This window comes from Lynx canadensis, chromosome E2, assembly GCF_007474595.2.
Source record: "Lynx canadensis isolate LIC74 chromosome E2, mLynCan4.pri.v2, whole genome shotgun sequence".
Classification (NCBI taxonomy): domain Eukaryota; kingdom Metazoa; phylum Chordata; class Mammalia; order Carnivora; family Felidae; genus Lynx; species Lynx canadensis.
The window spans coordinates 50,874,967-50,893,609 of NC_044317.1; the positions used below are offsets into that span (position 1 = coordinate 50,874,967).

Below are 18,643 nucleotides of genomic sequence, written 5' to 3' on the forward strand. Positions count from 1 at the left end.
GTTAAGTAACTTGACCAAAGTTATACAGCTATTAAGTGGCTGAGGCAGTCTGGTTCAACACAGACCTCACACCAAGGTCTGTTGGATTCAAAGCCCAGGGACTGAAAATATCAAGCACTCAAGGTATCTAGGGGACTTGTAATTATTTACCCCTAACATCTCCCGTGAGTGTCATTTGTACCACCAGGAAGAGGTGCTCCTCCAGTAAGCAGAAGCCAGCGGCCACGGGGCCAAGCCCTGTCCAGGTCAGCTCCACGTGACACTCACCTGGCCCCAGTCCCGCAGCCGTCATCTGTGTGGCCATGAGCCGAGCCAGGTGCTTGATCTGGGCTTCGGTGCCTGCTGACTCCACGGGGGTATAGATGGCTTGGAAGGAGGCAGGCATGGCCTCGGGCAGGTACACCATGCTGATGAGGACCTGCAGGATGCCCAGGGAGAGGAGTCCTTCCTTACTCACTGACTCAACAAACACCTGTTCCAGGCCCAGGCCCAGGCTGGACAAAGGACGGTGACTAAGACAGTCCCGGGCCGGGTCTCACGGGGCTCAGACTCCTGGGTAAGTCAGACAGAAAATGGAGCAATGCTGCAGCATGGTGCCCGAGAGGGGGAAGTAGAGGGTGCCAGGTGCTCAGGAGGGCCAGGGGCAGCTTTGGCTCCCCGGGGAAGTGGCACCTAGACTGAGATCTGAGAGGCGGGCAAGCTTCAGACTGGTATACTGTGACATCTCACAGTGGAACGGGGTGCGTATTCTGGGTATAGGAACAGCATGGGGGTGCTAAGGAGCAGCAGAATCCGGCCAAGAGCCTGGAAGTTCTGTGAAGAATGTCCTGTGAACCAGAAATGGACTTTACAAAAATCCATTGGGGAGCCTGGGTGGGGAGCTCAGATGATTAAACATCCCACTCTAGGTTTCAGCTCAGGTCATGATCTCATGGCGTGTGAGTTCGAGCCCCACATCAGGCTCTCCGCGGACAGCACAGAACCTGCTTGGGATTCTCCATCTCCCTCTCTCTCTGCCCATCACCCATGTACGCATGATCTCTCCCTCTCTCTCTCTCAAAAACAAACAAATGTGAAAAAATGGCTTAAAAAGAAATCCATATCCTAAGGAGAGCTTGTCTATTTTGGTCAGGAGCTGGTGACAGAAAGTAATTTGAAAATCCCTACATGCTTAGAGGTTTAAATATATACCTGAAATAATCAAATAATTAGAACAGAGAGATACTAAAACAACTACAAATCAAAATGTGTGGGATGCAGCTAAAATGGTACTTGGAAAATCAAATCCTTAAATGCTTATGGTGGGGGCAGCGGGGGGGGGGGGCAGGGAGGGAGGGAGGGGGCGGGGAGGGCTGGCCGGGGTAAGACAGTTGAAAACTTATAAGCCAAGCATTTAACTTAAAACTCTGGGGGATAAGATATTCAAGGAAAGAAATAAAGACAACAGAAATAAAACAGAAAAGGTTACACAAGAGTATAAACAAAACTTCAGAGCCAGTTCTTTGAAAGGCAAACCTATGGCAAGATTGAATGATACCAAAAAGAGTAAGACAATATTAGAAACCAAAACGCTGCACATTACTAACAAACGGCAGTTATTACAAAAGTAAAAGAATCTTGTGAAGAGCTTTCAGCCAATAATTTAAAAAGGACAAATTTCCCAGGATGTGAAGAGGACAGATGAGGTACACCGACTGAACGGAAGCATAATCAGGCAGGGCCTGAGGCAAGCTGCATTCAAATTTTATCTGGAAGGAAATGGAGAGCCACGGCAGGGGTTGGAGCAGGGGAGCCAGGGGAACGGCAGGCCCGGTGCTTCGGGAAGATGTCTCTGGCTGCCACACGGAGAGTGGGAGCCAGAGCCAGGGAGCAGGCGGGTGGTGCCTGGGCCATGCAGGGGCCCGTGGCGGGGGTTGGGGGATGGAGAACAAGAAGAAGGACTGGAGGAAAGGCAAAGAGCTTAACTCCCAGGTTTGTGGGTTGGGAACTGGGAGGCTGGTGTGCCAAGAACACAGAGAGGGCTGTGGGCCTGGAGAAGAACACAGGGAGAAATTCTGCAAGTTCACTTCTGACATAATGAGTCTGCGGGGCCTGTGGAACATCTGAGGGGAGAACGATGCATGACGTAGACACGTCTCCAGGCCTGGAGCTCACCAAAGAGATCTGAGCGCGAGAGAAAACTCCTTCTTGCTACCCTGGTGACAAAAATTCCATTCCATGCACCCAACAACTAAGCCCCCTGGAGCCTCTAGGCAGAGAGCAGGGAAGGACTGCAGGGGAAGAGGCACTGTCCAGCAGCACCCGATGGACAGGTCTCAGTGCCGCTACAGCCTGAGGACTGAGGTGAGACACACACCCCGCCCCCAGCAACTCAAACCAGCGGTTCTTTCAGTGCACAGCAGGGTATCTTCGAGAATCTAAGGAAAACACTGGCCATCCCGCCCCACCAATGCCAATCCCACGCCACTTAGCAAACAAGTCATGGTGTTCACTCCCCAATTAATACAACCTCCATTCAAAGGAGAGGAGAGAGCGAGAGGGGATGAGTTTGGATGGGGACTCAGACTACCCAAAGAGGGACAGCTGGGAGTGGTGACAAGGGACCTCCTGAAGGAGTAAAGACAAGAGGAAAGGTCCATCCAAGGTTGGGAGGGCCCACGGGATCACACCCTCCCAACGGAGAACAGAGGTGTTCTGGGACTCATGCCATCTGGGAGAGGGGGCAGTGTGGAGCGGAAGGGTAGGGAAAGACTAGAAGGCCTTCTTCCCTGCCCCGTGGGAAATGGCTCCCATCCATCCTCACCAGATTGGCCACGTTGTCAGGTGTCAGCAAAGGCTGCAGGAACTCAGCGGTGATGTCTGTATCTGACTGGCCTGAGATCTGGGCTGAGGCCTTGGAGGTTCCCGATGGGCCTGGCTCCAAGTCCTTGTCCTCATCATCTTCCCCCAGGTTGGGCTCTGGGAGAGGGAAGGAGAGGAGGTGATGGTGCTAGAGTGAGCACCGGGCCCTCCCTCCTCCCAGGGGGCCCCGGGGGTCCCTGCCTCCAGGCAGCCTCGGCAAGTAGGAGCCGTGCGGTGAACACAGACCTCAAAGCACCACAGGACCCTGCAGAATGACCCGCCTCTCTTTAGGCCTCATTCTCCTCATCTGGGAAAGGGGAATAAGCCACACCAGCCCGGCCGATCACACCAAACTCCAAGATGAAAAGGGTAACTAATAATTTCACCGAGCTTGTTTAGAAAAACCTCTACCTTTGGGGATGCCCGGGTGGCTCAGTTAGTGGGGTGTCCGACTTCGGCTCAGGTCATGATCTCGAAGTCTGTGAGTTTGAGCCCCACGTCAGGCTCTGTGCTGACTGACAGCTCAGAGCCTGGAGCCTGCTTCGGATTCTGTGTCTGTCTCTCTCTGCCCCTCCCCTGCTCGTGCTTTCTCTCTCTCCCAAAAATAAACAAACGTTAAAAAAAAAAAACAAAAAAACATGAGAAACAAAAAACATAAAAATCCTCTGTCTTTGGAATATTGCTCAACCTCACCAAGAATCAGGAAAATGTAAAAGCCACCTAATGAGATAGCCTTTTTGCCTATATGACCGACTAAATAAATAAATAAATAAATAAATAAATAAGGCTGATAGTGACCGTTGTTAGGAGGGGTGTGGACTGTGGAAAGGTAAACTGGTAAGGCCTTTCGGAAGGGCAATTTGACTGAAGGCCAAAATTTGCCATGTACATACCTTTCCGACCCAGCAAACCTACTTCTAAGTATTGACCCTAAGCACATAGGTCACGGACAGACTGAAGGTAAAACGTACAGGGAATCCACTTCGCCACTGACTATACAATGAGAAATGGCACACAGTCTCCATCAGGAACAGGCTGGCTCATCCAAGTACAGTGGTTCCAGCTCAAGGACCAAAACTAGAACTTTGAGTCTCAGAGAAAAAGCTTTACATACAAACATGTTCCTGGAAACTGTATTTATAAAAAACGGAAAAGCTGGAATGTTTAACGGGGTAATGATTTAAGTAGATTATGGCAAAAATAGGATGCCACATCACACAATTTTTTTTTTTTTTTTAAAGTAGGCTCCATGCCCACTTGGGCAACCCTATGATCAAGCATGGTGTGCTCTACTGACTGAGACTGCCAGGCACCGCTGTTATGCAGCCTTTTAAAAAAGTGTGCAACACATGTTAACGAAAGCTGATACTCTGCTGTTAACCAAGAGCAAGGGTATATACAATTCAGTTACAAAATGTCAAACAGAATAGGCACCTCACAGACCAGCAAACAGCTAACGAATGGCTAAGAAATGTAAAAGGACTCCCAGCCTGACTCCAATACCTGCAAGAAAGCAAATCTAAGCCCAGGATACTGTTTATACCCAGGCGGTTTATAGAACATTCAGGGCTGTAAGAGTGTAGTGACTGCCATTCACAGGCTGCGGGGGTTTTGTACGTGGTGCAGTTGTTTGGAAAACAGTCTGGCAGTGGCTATCAAGAATTTCCACGCGCCCAGTAGCAATGGGCACACCCAGGGCTCGAATCTTAGTTTCTGAAACTACTCCCTACTTAAAAGAATCCAGAGCTCCTTAGAGAAAAGGCTGATTCCAAAGCTGGGGTAAGTAAAGTCTAGAACATCTTGTTATGTCAGAAAGTAAAAAATGCTCAAAAAAAGTATGGGATACGTTAATGTTATGTATTTTTGAGAGAGAGAGAAAGAGAGAGAGAGAGAGAGACAGACAGACAGACAGACTGTGAGTGAGGGAGGGGTAGAGAGAGAGGGAGACCCAGAATCCGAAGCAAGCTCCAAGCTCCATACTGTCAGCACAGAGTCCGACGTGGGGCTCAAACTCACGAACCGTAAGATCATGACCTGAGCTGGAAGAAGAAAGCTCTTCCTTACAGAATGCCAACTAATAAATGCAGAAGGAAATCTTCTCATAACCATTATAGCAATAACAGATGCAGGCAATAATCATCAACAGATGTTAAAGCCACTGGGTCAAAATTTGAAGGGGAACATGTATTGTACACAGTACAAGTACCTCCCTCAACTTAGTATTTACAACGGGGAAAAGGGGTACCTGGGTGGCTCAGTCATGCATCTGATTCTTGATTTCAGCTCAGGTCATGATCTCACGGTTTGTGAGTTCAAGCCCTGTACTGGGCTCCACGCTGACAGTGTGAAGCCTGCTTGGAATTTGGGGCGCCTGGGCGGCTCTAGTCAGTAAAGCATCTGATTCTTGTTCAAATCCCATGTTGGGCGTGGAGCCTCCTTAAAAAAGAAAATCTAATTCTTTCATAAATGTTCTAGAACTGAACATCGGTAATTTAAAAAGAAAAGTTTTATAGTAAGAAAGTCTGCCATGGTTCACACCATTCACAAAATAATACAACCATTAAAAAATTACTTCAGGGGCGCCTGGGTGGCTCAGTCGGCTAAGCGTCCGACTTCGGCTCAGGTCATGATCTTGCGGTTCGTGAGTTTGAGCCCCATGTCAGGCTCTGTGCTGACAGCTCAGATCCTGGAGCCCGCTTCGGATTCTGTGTCTCCCTGTGTGTCTCTGCCCCTCTCCTGCTCACGCTCCGTTTCTCTCTGTCTCTCAATAATAAATAAACGTTAAAAAAAAAATTTAGAAAAAAAAATTACTTCAGAAAACAAATCCAATTATAAAGGAAACAAAGGAAAGAAGAACTCAGAGGTATTTCTGAAAGAAAACCTAAGTGTTACTACTTAGGGAGTGGTTACTTTTGGGGAGAGGAGCAAGAGGGAGACTTTTCAGTTTATTCACCTTCTGCATGATTTAAGCAATTCGTAATTACTTTAATAATTCTATTTTGATATCATTTGCTAGGTCACATCTAAACGCTATAATTTACAATGTAATATTAACCAACATAAATAAAGCTGACAGTTGAACGTAAGTAACTGAATACTACAAACGCGGCCAGTCCCTGCCCCCACCTCTCGCCAGGCCTGGCTCAGCTCCTCCGCTCACCTAACTTCATCTTCTTGAGCGTGGAATCCGAGTCGTCCCGGGGCCGCTTGCGGGCATCCTTGCCGCTGGGCATATTGCGGGCAATCTCAGCCTGAGGTGTGCCTAGGTCCACCAGCAGGGTGGTAATCTGGGCCTGAAACTCCAAGGAGGCCGGGTGCTTCAGGACACTCAACAGGTGCAACTTGAGGTTCTTGCGCACGCTGCTCACCTGGGATTTGGCCAGCGTAGGGGGCAGGTTGGCTGTGAGGAAAGAAGCAGGAGCTCTGTCCTGTGGACGGAGCTTATGGGGCCCTGCAAAGCTCAGTTCCAGAGTCCCCAGCTTGGGCAGTGGTTGCAGGCGCCCCCTAGGAAGGCTCCTGCGCTCTCAGATCTCATGTGCAGCCGTCCCCCTGCACGAGCTGGCGCTTAAAACCCTCAAGAGGTTTCCATCGGGATTAGTCAACCTTCAAACAAGAAGAAAGCGCACCCTCTCTCCTATTAAACATAAAGTCTCATCTCCTTCCATCTCTGGTCTGGAAATTCCAATATGCCTCCCCCGGGGAAGGCTATCATCACCAACTTCACCTCCACAATGTCCCAACTGAACTGCCGTCAACAGTGCCTTGTCGGCCCTGCCACCAGAATGATATTCTAATGTCTAACAGTCACCTTCATGAGCAAACCTTCCCTGTTCTAGAGAGAAAGAGGATGCCTGTAATTCTGCTTGCTCAGCATCCTTCCCTCCTTCATCAGCCAACAGTGCTCCCATTTTCCTTTGAGGGAACCACCCCGGCTCCATTCTCAGTCCAAGTGGGAAAAAGACTCAGAGCCAGTAAGAACAATGTAAATCCCTCGGGCATTGTGATTGGTTCAGAGACAGGTTACCAGGGTCTTCTCAGCCAATCAGGCACAATGGGCATCAGCCCTTGGACTTCTGATGGAATGACTGGGAAGGAAACACTCTGTCCCCTGGGGTTGCCAAGTGGACAGAATGGAGGCCTGGAGGTATTGGGGGCCATCTTTGCTACCCCAAGGAAAGTGACACAGAACAAAGCCAACAAGGAGAAAATAAGAGCCAAGAAATGGAGACAGATCCTGATCTGTACATATTCACGCCTCAACCCCAGACATTTCAGTTTTCATACATGCACAAAAGCAGAGAAAAGAGTATAACAAATAACCAAGTACCCATCAACACTCTGCTTATCTTGGCACATCAACCGTGCCCCTTTTTTCTTTCTTTCTTTTTTTTTTTTTTTTGGTGGGGGCGGGAGAGTCTGGAATATTTTAAAGTATTTAGCAGACATCATATGATTTCACCCACACATATCTTAATATTAAAGCCAGCTTTGAACCAGGTTTCTGTCATATGCAACCAGAGATTCCTGTCTAAAGAATGCTTCCTGTGTCCAGACCTACCAGAATGATGAATCCCTCAGGGACCCACTACCCGGCTCACATTTTCTCAGGAAGGAGCAGACTGGCCAGTGGAGAGTGGGAGGGCAGTGGCCCAACCTACCATGCAGGGTTTCGTAGGCCTGGATCACCTCTGACATGAACATGGGCCTCTGGCGGGCGATGTTGGCAAGGGAGCCCAGAGCTGTGGTCAGGTTGATGGAGGAGATGGCGGGATGCACCATGAACTTGAGCAACTGCTCCAAAGCTGCCTTGCCCTCTTCCCACAGCACATCTAATGAGGGAGAGAAAAGAACCAGTTAGCAGGGGCCTTTCTCCCTGGCCTCTGGAGAAAGCAGCCTTTGGGGCCAAAAGGGGAGAGACCCTTACACGTGGCTCAGAATGGCTGGAAAAGACCAGAAAATTTAGTGGCTGATGAGTCCTAGGAGATGGACTATTAATGAGCATAAAAACTTAAGGGCGCCTGGCTGGTTCAGTTGGTAGAGCATTCCACTCTTCATCTCAGGGTAATGAATTCAAACCCCACACTGGGTATGGAGCCTACTTTTAAGAAAACTCTTAAAACCAGCCAGCATTTACTAAGTGCTCACCTCCTCATGGGACCTCACTACAAACCCGTGGAAAAGGAAATGAAGTTCAGAGAGAAGTAACTCACCCAAGTACATACAATAAGTGTTGAAGCTAGGATTTGACCCTAGCATCTGGGCTCTTACCAACGTCTTATACTGTCCCCAGAAATGAAAAACTAAGAGAGAAAACAGGGGCGGAGGAAGGGGAGGAAAGTAGTTGGTGTAGTGACTGACAAATGGGACGGGCTGATGGGTGGCACTCACTGTACTGGATGTAGGGGTGGTCACGAGGGATGCGGTCCAGGCTGATATCATGCTCCTGGCGGCGGGGCACCTCCGAGTCTGCCATGCGGGGTGACAGGGTGACAATGAGGCCCTCCACAAACTTGATGGCGTGGGTGCGGATGCCGTCATTATCAGAATCCAGCAGCAGAATGATGTCACCAGCCATGGCGGACACCATGTCCCAGCAGGCCTCCTGGAGCTCACTGATGACTCGTGACTTCACCATCCACTGCGAGAGGGACAGGGACAGAGGGACGGGGACAAGACATCGCCAACTCCATCACTACTCAGAGGTCCATAAATGATGACGCATACATTCATCTGGAAAACATTTACTGAGCTACACCTCTGCCCCAGACCCTGTGCTAGGTGATGGTGGGGACAAGGCCCAGTGATGACCACGACAGGTCTGGTTCCGCCATCATGAGGTTCACGCACGGTTAACAACCCGGAGTGAAGAGGCTCAAATCTTACGACAAAGGGATAACAACGCTGACCTCACGACACGGCAGCGGAAATCAAATGGATTCATTTATTTCATTCACGCTAAAGAATACCACATCACAGTGTGTTCTTTTCCTTATAGAACTTACTAGATCTAAAATTAAAATTTCTGTGATGCTTTTGACACAAGTCCATCTCTCTCACTAGGCCATAAGCACCACTGAGGCCCCTGTGAGTCACAGAGGAAGTACTCAGGGAATATTTGTTAAATGCATGGATGGATGGATGAATGGGGATTCCCTGACCATTAGGACATTAGACCCCTTTGTTGTCTGTTCCCAAAAAGCAACAGCACATCTTGCCCATAAAGAATTTGACCCGTCCCTGGTTTAACACAGCTGTCCCTGTCTAACCAAGGAGGCTACAAATGAGACCTGTCAGATCGGGACGCCCCCCGGTGGGAGGGAGCGCTTACCTGCAGGGCCACCTTGTAGAGCTGGGTCATGGTGAGGATGGCCTTCTTCACCACATTCACATTCTCATCCCTCAAGAGCATGTTGAGGTTTGCGATCAGTTTCAGGAGTAACTCAATGTCTCGTTTGCTGGGGGATGGAGAAAAAATGGCAAGGGCAAGCTGGTTCTTTGGGTATGTGATGGGAGCCTGGGGTCCATGAGGAAAGGGAAATTGGGATCAATGTCAGGAGACTGGAGTAGAGGCGGGGCAAAGTCAGGGACTGCACCTGCCCTGTCTGTCAGCAAACAATGCCTGGCACCTTCAGACTTAGCCACCCATGAACCTTCTCTCTAGGTTAGTGCTGCAAACCCCACTCTTTCACTGTTAGGACTCTGCTGTTCACGTAAGGCACGGCATCGCCAGACAACGGTGTGAATCTGGCCAAGCCAACTGTCTCGTCTAGGATACTACTTACCTCACAGCTTGCTGTGAACACTGCAACAATACTTGTAAAGTACTTAGAACAGGAGAGAAAGCATCTGTAAATACGGGCTGGCATTACTAGAAAGCACTTCGCTTTATGTAATCACTGGTCTTCTTTACTAATTTGTTTACCTCAATGTGGGGCCTCTGTTTTGTTTGTTTTTTTTTTTTAATTTTTTTTTTTCAACGTTTATTTATTTTTGGGACAGAGAGAGACAGAGCACGAACGGGGGAGGGGCAGAGAGAGAGGGAGACACAGAATGGGAAACAGGCTCCAGGCTCTTGGCCATCAGCCCAGAGCCCGACGCGGGGCTCGAACTCACGGACCGCGAGATCGTGACCTGGCTGAAGTCAGAGGCTTAACCGACTGCGCCACCCAGGCGCCCCAAAATGTGGGGCCTCTGAAAGCAGGGGACCCTTTCAAAGTCAGTCCTAGTGGAGCCCCATTTTCTGTTGAGAATGAAATACGTTATTTGTTTGATGAACTAAAAACTTCAGGAAGGCCACACCTAGAGCTCAGGTCATGAATGTAATTTTCACGACATTCTACAACGTGAAGTCAAATATTAAGCTCATCGGTCTTAAAAAAATGTGAAACTCAACTGCCAGCTACATCAAGGCAGAAACAGTATCTCTACTTACTGTCGTATTCCTACAGCCTCACACAAATGCCTGGCACGTACCTGCTGAACGTTCGGTTTTTCTGCAAACTCTGGAAACTTACCACATATTCTCCCAGTAAAAGGTGGCGATTACAAATCTGGGCAATGGCATTACAGATATGGGTTAAAATCCCAGCCCCGCCACATACTGGCCGTGTGATCTTAGGAAACTTACTTCACCTCTCTGAGTCACGGTTTTGTCTTGAGATAAATGGGCCAAATAACTAATCCATGGTGTTGTTTTGAGAATCAAAGTAGGTAACTAGGTAAAGCGTTCAGTATGGTGCCTGACAAACAGAAAACAGTCACTAAATAGGGGCTATTTTATTTCCTGCGTCACAAAGCACCAAGTAAATGCTGAATGAACAAATGACTCAGCTTGAACAAATCACTTTATCATTTTGAGCCTCCGTTTCCGTTCCCTTAAAAGGAGGATAACAGAGCCAAGGCTGCTGCGAAGATGACAAGTGAAAACAGAGGAGAGGTTTTCACACAGGGCATGGCAGAGTAAGCGTGCCATGTGGTCACCACTGCGATGAAATTTCTGTTCAACCAGTATGTATTCAGTTCCTCCTACGTGCCAACACTGTTCCAGGCACTGGGATAGAGTGGTCCACAACACAGAGAAGGCCTGTCCTCACAGGGTGGACATTTTTGAAAGAAAAAGCGTCAAGGTATTTCCAACTAGTAAAAACACTATAAAAAAACAGTGCAGATGGGGATGCCAGAGGTGTGGCAGTGGACTGGCGTGGCCAGGAAAGGCTTACTGAAGAAGACCAGAGGGAAGTCAAGGAGCAAGCCAGGTGGCTCCCGGGGCGGGGCCTGGGGGGAAGGTGAGCATCCTTTGCAGGTACAGCATGCTGAGAGAACAGAGTTTTTTAAGGAACAACAGGGGGGAGGGGCGGGGGGTGCTGGAAGATGTGAGTGAAGATCAGAGAGGCCACCAGGAGCAGATGACGTGAGGGGGAAGAGTCTGGGTTTCAATCTAGGTGAGACAGTGGGCCAGTGGAGGTCTGACAGCAGGGGACTGCCAAGATCTGATTGACATTTTAACAGGATGACTCTGGCTGCTGTAAGAAGGAAGCAGGGAATGGTTATGCTATTTCCTCTGGGAAGGATAAAAATGTCTGAACTAGATGGGTGAATGTACTATAAATGTCACTGAATTGTTCGCTGAAACATAGTTAATTTGGGGGCACCTGGGCGGCTCAGTCAGTTAACCGTCCGACTTCGGCTCAGGTCCTGATCTCACGGTTTGTGAGTTCAACTCCCGCATGGGGCTCTGCTGACAGCTCAGAGCCTGGAGCCCGCTTTGGTGTCTGTGTCTCCCTCTCTCTCTTTCTCTGCCCCTCTCCCAATCACATTCTGTCTCTCTCTCTCTCAAAAAGAAGTAAACATTAAAAAAAAAATGTTTTTTTAAGTAGTCAATTTTATGTCATGTGAATTTCAGTTCAATTAAACAGGAGAGAAAGTGGAAGCAGGGGAACCAGAAAGGCCCCTCCCTGAAGTCATCTAGGGAGGAAGTAATGGTGGCTTAGAGCAGCCTAATGGCCCAGGAAGTGGTTGAAAAATGGTTAGATACTGTTTAAATTCGAAGGTAGAGCAAACAGTCCTTACTGATGATGTAGATGTGAAGTATGGGAGAAGTAGAGGAATCATGAATGACTCCAAGATTTTGACCTTATTAAATATTTGCTGAGGAATCAGTGCACGTAGGAGGGAAAATGGGTCTGAGAAGCAGAGGGCAGGGCCAGGCAGGGAGCTGAAGAGGCGGTCTCCACCAGGGGTGCTCCCGGGGGCTCCCTGCACCACCCCGTACCATGCCTCCTCGATGAAGCCGATGACAAATTTGCGCACTTCAATTGACTTGTCCGCCTGGAAAGCGATGATCTCCTGCCAACATCAGGAAGGTGGGTCAGGGTTGCACCAGGATCCTTCCCCTTCCCCCCACACCCACACCTTTTCTCTCCCGTTGGTCACTCACGTCCAGGAAGTTGTCCAGTAGTGTGGGATCTTTGTTGATGATCAGTTCCTGGACCTGGAAGGAGACTGGGGATGAGGAGGAGGGCCATGCGTATAAAACCAGGGGCCAGTCAGTACAGATAGGAGTGTGTAGAACACAGCATGGAGGGAGGCAGCAGATAAACTCAGTTCAAATCCTGGCTCTGCCACTCCCAACCACGGCCCAGGCAGGTTGGCTTCCCCTGAGTCTGTTTGCTCTTCTATAAAACGGGGATCTGAAATGCCAACTCACAGGGCTCCTGTGAGGCTTGAATAAGAAGATCATACAGGGGGCGCCTGGGTGACTCAGTCGGTTAAGCGTCTGACTTCAGCTCAGGTCATGATCTCTTGGCTTGTGAGTTCGAGCCCCGTGTCGGGGCTCTGTGCCGACAAGCTCAGAGCCTGGAGCCTGCTTCAGATTCTGTGTCTCCCTCTCTCTCTGCCCCTTCCCTGCTCACGGTCTGTCTCTCTCTGTCTCTCAATAATAAATAAACGTTAAAAAAAAAAAGTAAGAAGATCATACAGGGCACAGGGTCCTGGTGGGTAGCAAGCACATGATATACAAGGGGGCTAAAGAAAAAGGAAAGTGCTGCCCGAATTCCTTCTTGAGGCCCATCCATCAATTCTCTCCACTCTGCGTGTTTCTATTCCCCATTCACACTGCCAGTTATGACAGTGAGAACCCGTCTCCTGATGCTCTTGGACTTGCCAGGCTCTTTGGAATTAGCCCTGCCCACAGACAGTCTCATCTAGGCCCAGGGCCAGCACAGGCCTGGCTTCCACTGCTGAGGAGTCAGCTACCCAAGGCCACACGCCGAGCAAGTAGCAGAACGAGGGTTCTCATTCGGCCAACCCAAACCCCCGGCTCCCGAACTTCACCTGCCTCCCGGTCTGAACCACATCCAGCCCTCACCCCCATCTCATTCTTCACGCCTTCTTTTGCCTCTGCATAACCGATGGTGCCCTCTGCTGGAGACACTCTCCCTCTCTCACTTCGCCTGCTTCTCTCCTTGTCCTCCAGGTCTCAGCTCTGATGTCCCCTCTTCCAGAAAGCCCTCCCTGACTCCCCACCCCTAGGCCAGGTCAGCAGGCTGGGCTCCTCCATCCCAGCCCTGCCCACTCTGCTCCCACTGTCTGGTGACCTGCACGTCTTCCCCACTGGACAGAAACCCGGCAGTGAGGAAATACAAGCATGAAGAGCAGCGGATTTGGAGGTGGAGCCCAGCATTCAAGTCCTGGTTCAGCCAGCTCCAGCAGACTGACCCGAGGCTCATTTTTTTTTTAAGTCCTGAGACTCTGCTGCCTTCTGTAGAAACTGGGGACCAGAGTACCCTGCCTCTCAGCTTTTGTGAGAATTAAGTGAGAACATGCCTGTATGGCACTGAGCACCACAGCAAGCACATTCTAAATGCTTAAACGTGGACGCCGGTGTCACACCAGCCTCTTGTTTTGCGCATGTTCCCACCACCCCCTACCCTCGCGCTGCTCCGTCCAGCATCCCCCTACCCCCTCACCTGTTTGAGTACTGTGATCTTCGAGTCATTGGTGATCAGTGCCGCCTGGTTCAGGAGATCCACCACCTGGACGGAGGGGAGAGGCAGGTGACGGTGCTAGCCTGGCCAGCCCAGCCCCGTTGGCACCCCCTGGGCCCCGTCACCTGGGGGTGGACTGCCCCAAGACAGGGGCTGTGGCTCCCCATTCCAAGCCCTTCTCTCCGTGCTCACTCTCTCTGAGGTGGTCATGCCATCGATGCCCGGCCCCTCCTCTTGTGTGAAAAACTGGGATGCCACACTCCGGCGAGTGATACTATCTCCGCTGCTGCCTGCCATGCCTGCTGTCCCGTATCTCCTGGAAAAGGAGAGGAGAGATCAAGCTCCAGGGCCCTGCGGATGGGCTGGACCTTCACCCCCACTCCACAAAGGGCTCAACCCTCCTTTCCATTCTGCCTCGTCCCTGTTGGGTCTTCTGAAGTCCCTCCCCGATCCAGGGTCTGTCTCAGACTTGGGGGTTATAATCTGCGAGAAACTGATGCCTCCCAGGTCAGAGGCAGTACCTCGTGGAGTACCAAGCCTCACCTCCAGCACTTTACACACAGCAGGCTGACCACAAACGTCTGCTGAATGACTGAACAAATGGACACACAGCAGCCACCTCGCTGGTTTCCGTGCCCCGTCTTGCCATCTGGGCTGTACTCTGGACTAGAAGTGAGAGCAAGTCTTCTAAAATATAGCTCTGAGGAGCACCAGTCACAGAGTCCTACATGCTAAGTATTCACATCAGAAAAGGCCTAAAGAAAGGCTTCAACCATTTTCTGGAATACTCTGGAGGGTGTTTGTTTGTTTAAAGGGGAGGAGAAGGGGTGCCTGGGTGGCTCAGCCAGTTAAGCATCTGACTTCAGCTCAGGTCATGATCTCACCGTGGTCCTGAGTTCGAACCCCATGTCCAGCTCTCTGCTGCCAGCACAGAGCTGGCTCTGGATCTGCTGTCCCCCCGCCCGCCTCTCCCCTGTTCACGCTCTTTCCCTCTCCTCAAAATGAACATTTTATATTTAAAAAGGGGGGGGGGGGGGGGAGGCGAGACTTGCGCATCTGTCCCAAAGTCACACTTGGCAGAACTATGAAACATGGATCAATTACAGCATTATTCCCAACAGCAAAAGACTGTTAGCATCCCAAGGATTCTCAACGGGGAGAGTGGCTGAAAAGCCATGATAAGTTCACATAATAAAATACTAGGCAACTGTATAAAGAAAGGAGGAAACTGTGTAAGGAAGTGAGGAAAATCTCTCTGCATTGATAAACAGTGGATTCCAGTGTATGTTAAGTGAGAACAAGCAAAGTGGAAGCAAATGTTTACTGTGTGCTCTCCCCGCCCTTTTTTTAATATTTATTTTTGAGAGAGACAGAGCACGAGTGGGGGAGGGGCAAAGAGAGAGGGAGACACAGAATCCGAAGCAGGCTCCAGGCTCTGAGCTGTCAGCACAGAGCCCGACGTGGGGCTCGAACCCACGAACTGTGAGATCATGACCTGAGCTGAAGTCGGACGTCTGACTGGCCGAGCCACCCAGGTGCCCCTGCTCCCTTTTTACAAAAGGGAACTACGTACATACGCATACATACTTTAAAAAGACTGAAAAGATAAACCAAAAAGCGGAAGTGGGAGAAAACAGTAAAATAAATCTGGTGGATCTCAACGTATTATCAAAAAACGACGTGTCTGCATCAGCCCACAGACCACAGAATAGAGCAATTCCTTTTTGTCAAGTTTGTGTGTGGACACACAGAACGAACCGGGTCTGTTTCCTCTTCTATAGAACAGGGGTGGTAACAATGTTTGCCCTCCCAGGACCATTCTGAGGACTAGATAACTTAGGAAACATAACACATGTGATAAGTATAGCTACTATTTTTAGGTACACCTGAAAAGACCTGGAGGATGTTGCACAGACTGTTAAGGATCCTTTGAAGGCAAAAAAAAGATGCACTTTCTAAAAGGAGTGTAATTCACCAGACGTCTGCTGAATGAATGAGTATCCAAAGACCTCCTTCCTGTCTCCCTGCCATCTGTCACACCCACATCTTGCTTAGAGTCAAAGCCATCATCCTCGCTACAAGACCTCCTATGAGTGGCTGTTTCCACCTCTGTCCTCGCTTTCCTCTAGTCTCCGTGCCCCAGGTCTTCCCTATTTTACATGTCAATTCCGTCTCCTTCTCCAACTGTGTTACTCTTTTTCTACACAGCATTTATTACCACCAACATACTATATACTCATAAGCTCCATGAAAGCCGGGTGTGTGTGTGTGTGTGTGTGTGTGTGTTCACTTTCTAGATCTTCAGCACAGAACAGCGCTCGGCACCTATTAAGTGCTCAGTAAATATCTGAGGGAATGCCAAAGGGCTTCAGCAACCACTGGACTTAGTATCCATGCCCTTTGGTTCTAGAATGTCTGAAAAATAATAGCTAACGTTTAATAACACGTGCCAGGCACGATTCTAATACATACATTCACTTATTTAAACCTCACGGCACCAACTCTTTGAGGCAGGTACTATTTTTATTTTTATTTTTTAAAGCAGGTTTCACACCCAACGCGGCATTTGAACTCACCACCCTGAGATCAAGAATTGCATGCTCCACTGACAGAGTCAGCCAGGTGCCCTGAGGCAGGTATTATTTTTAATCTCCATTTCACAGATGAGGAAATTGGAAGGCAAGGGAGGGAAAGTCACTTGACCGAAGGCTCACAGCTTCTAAAACGCAGACCCAGCAGTAGGACCGCAGGATCTGTCCTCCTCCCCACCACGCGGGGCTGCCTCTCTGAATGGAACACCTGCTCCCGTCCAGGTCTGTTCATGCAACACAAGGGGCATGGTCACCTGACAGCCAGCAGACTGCTGTCTCTTACCAGATCACAATACACCTTTTTCATGATGAACCTTTCCACTCTGTCCACGATAATAATGCATTGACATCTCCCACTTTATTTTTTATTTATTTACTATTTATTTTTTTTTCTTATTTGCCCTGTGTTCTTCCTCTTCTACTTTTTGGTTTATCCTTTGCTGTCGTGGAGCATAAACACATTTCCCTTTCTTTTGTAAAAAAAAAAAAAAAAAAAAAAAAAAAAAGCGGGGGGGACGCATATAATAAGCCCTGCCTTCCATTTCACTCGTTTTCACTTAAGATATTCTGGAGCCCACTCTCTGTATCCGTGTACAGGTATTTTCTTCCTTCCCTTCCCCCCCCCCCAGCCCCTCATTCCTTTTTACGGTTGCATAGCTTTTTATTACGTGGATGTTAACCAGCTTTTTTTCTGCCAGCGCTTTCTGCCTAGTAAAGAACATCTGGGGGTGTTTGCAGTCTTTTGGCTATTGCCAACGCTCATTGTTCCCCTTTCCCTCCCGGTATACTCCCACCCGGGAGTACGACGACTCCCCTCATTTACGCAGTAACCCCAGGACTATCTTTCATTCATTCATTCATTCAACGAACAGTACCCGGGTGTCTTCAGTGCGACCAGCGCCGTGCTGGGAATTCGGCGATGACCAACACATACTCAGTCCCTCCCTGTCCCCGTGGAGCTCACGGTCAAGGACCTAATCAAAAAGCCTCACAAATAAAGGTCCAATGGTAAGTCAGACCACGTGTGACATGAAGGAAAGGAAGAGGGACCTATGAGAGCGTTTAACAGGCGGATTTCGGGACGGAGGGCGGGAAAGGAGGGCTTCGCATAGGAAGTGACGTTGGTGCCGAGACCCGAAAGATGAATGGGAGTTAGCCAGGCAGAATGGGTAAAAGGATGTTGCGGGCAGAGGGGGGACAGCATGTGCAAAAAGCCTGAGGCGGGAAGGCCCATGGCGAGTTTGAGGAACCGGAAGGCCAGGGCAGCTGTACGAAGTGAGGAGCGGGCAGAGAGGCCGAGCCGAGGCCGGCGGGGCCGACGCGCCTCGGGGGCCACGTTGGAACTTTGCCCTGAGGGCACTGGGGAGCCACGGGAGGGTCCTGAGCAGGAGAAGAAACTGGGGTCCCGAACGTCACTGCTCCCCTTTCCTCGCAGCGCCCCAACCCCCCGGCCAGCGCCCCTGCCGCTTGGGGGCCCCTCCTCCCTTCGTTCCCGGGCCCCCACGCCGCCCCCCGCTCACCGCGGCGCCGGCCTCCGTCCCCCTCGCGCCCCCTCAGCAGCGCCTCTTCGCAGACGCCGCCGTCGCCATCTTCCGTTCGCCGCCGGGACACCGCGCACGCGCCGCGCGCGCGGGGCCGCCGGGAAATGGAGTCCACGGTGCGGCCCGAACCCGCCCCTACCTCCGGCTGCGCGAGCGGCCTTCCGCCCTCAGCCAGACCACGCTGGGGCGCCCTTCGTTTCCGGCCTTTGAGCGCCGTGCCTTAAGGGAAATGTAGTCCCTTGGCAGAGGCACTGGACGGAAAGGAAGGTAGAGGCTTTTGGGAAATGGAGTTCTCGGTGGTTCTGAGTCCCTGGACGGCCGGCGTTAGAGCGAGTGGACAGTCCGGGCGACGAAGCTCTTAGGTCCTGGAGATGGTCTGTCGCCCCAGTGGAACCCAAGCAGAGGCTCCGATCCCCTCCACCGTTGGTCCTGACCATTTACACAGGCTGGAGCACTTCCAGCTGTCGGAAGCTTCAATCATCCAGTCTGTCCAGTGGGAATGTGGGTTCGAGGGCCTCTTACGGTCCTTATAGCAGCATAAGGACCTCTGCAATCCACTGCGCTCTGAGCCCCCTTTCCTCCGCCGCCGTCATACTGGGCACTGGCTATTCGCCCTCTCCTGTCGAGATGATGAAACCCACTGGAGTAGAAAAGCCCCAGAGTTCTGCCCTTGGCTTTAGTATCC

General features: G+C 50.4%; 1 protein-coding gene across 2 annotated transcripts in view; it reads right to left on the reverse strand.

Annotated features, from left to right (window-relative positions):
- SYMPK (symplekin) overlaps positions 1–18,042 on the reverse strand; it is a 35,094-nt gene extending 17,052 nt beyond the window's left edge. The window contains exons 1-12 of one of the 2 annotated variants that reach the window (XM_030297738.1): positions 17,938–18,037; positions 14,370–14,492; positions 14,019–14,142; positions 13,809–13,874; positions 12,278–12,331; positions 12,113–12,186; positions 9,170–9,296; positions 8,230–8,479; positions 7,500–7,670; positions 6,002–6,241; positions 2,804–2,958; positions 268–418 (exon numbers count right to left, since the gene is read on the reverse strand). In XM_030297738.1, coding sequence (XP_030153598.1) covers positions 268–418; positions 2,804–2,958; positions 6,002–6,241; positions 7,500–7,670; positions 8,230–8,479; positions 9,170–9,296; positions 12,113–12,186; positions 12,278–12,331; positions 13,809–13,874; positions 14,019–14,123 — 1,393 coding nt within the window. In that variant the 5' untranslated portion in view covers positions 14,124–14,142; positions 14,370–14,492; positions 17,938–18,037. Of the gene's footprint in view, positions 1–267; positions 419–2,803; positions 2,959–6,001; positions 6,242–7,499; positions 7,671–8,229; positions 8,480–9,169; positions 9,297–12,112; positions 12,187–12,277; positions 12,332–13,808; positions 13,875–14,018; positions 14,143–14,369; positions 14,493–17,937 lie in introns of both variants that reach the window. The other variant, XM_030297737.1, reaches the window with a different exon arrangement.
- Between the last annotated feature and the right edge of the window lie 601 nt (positions 18,043–18,643).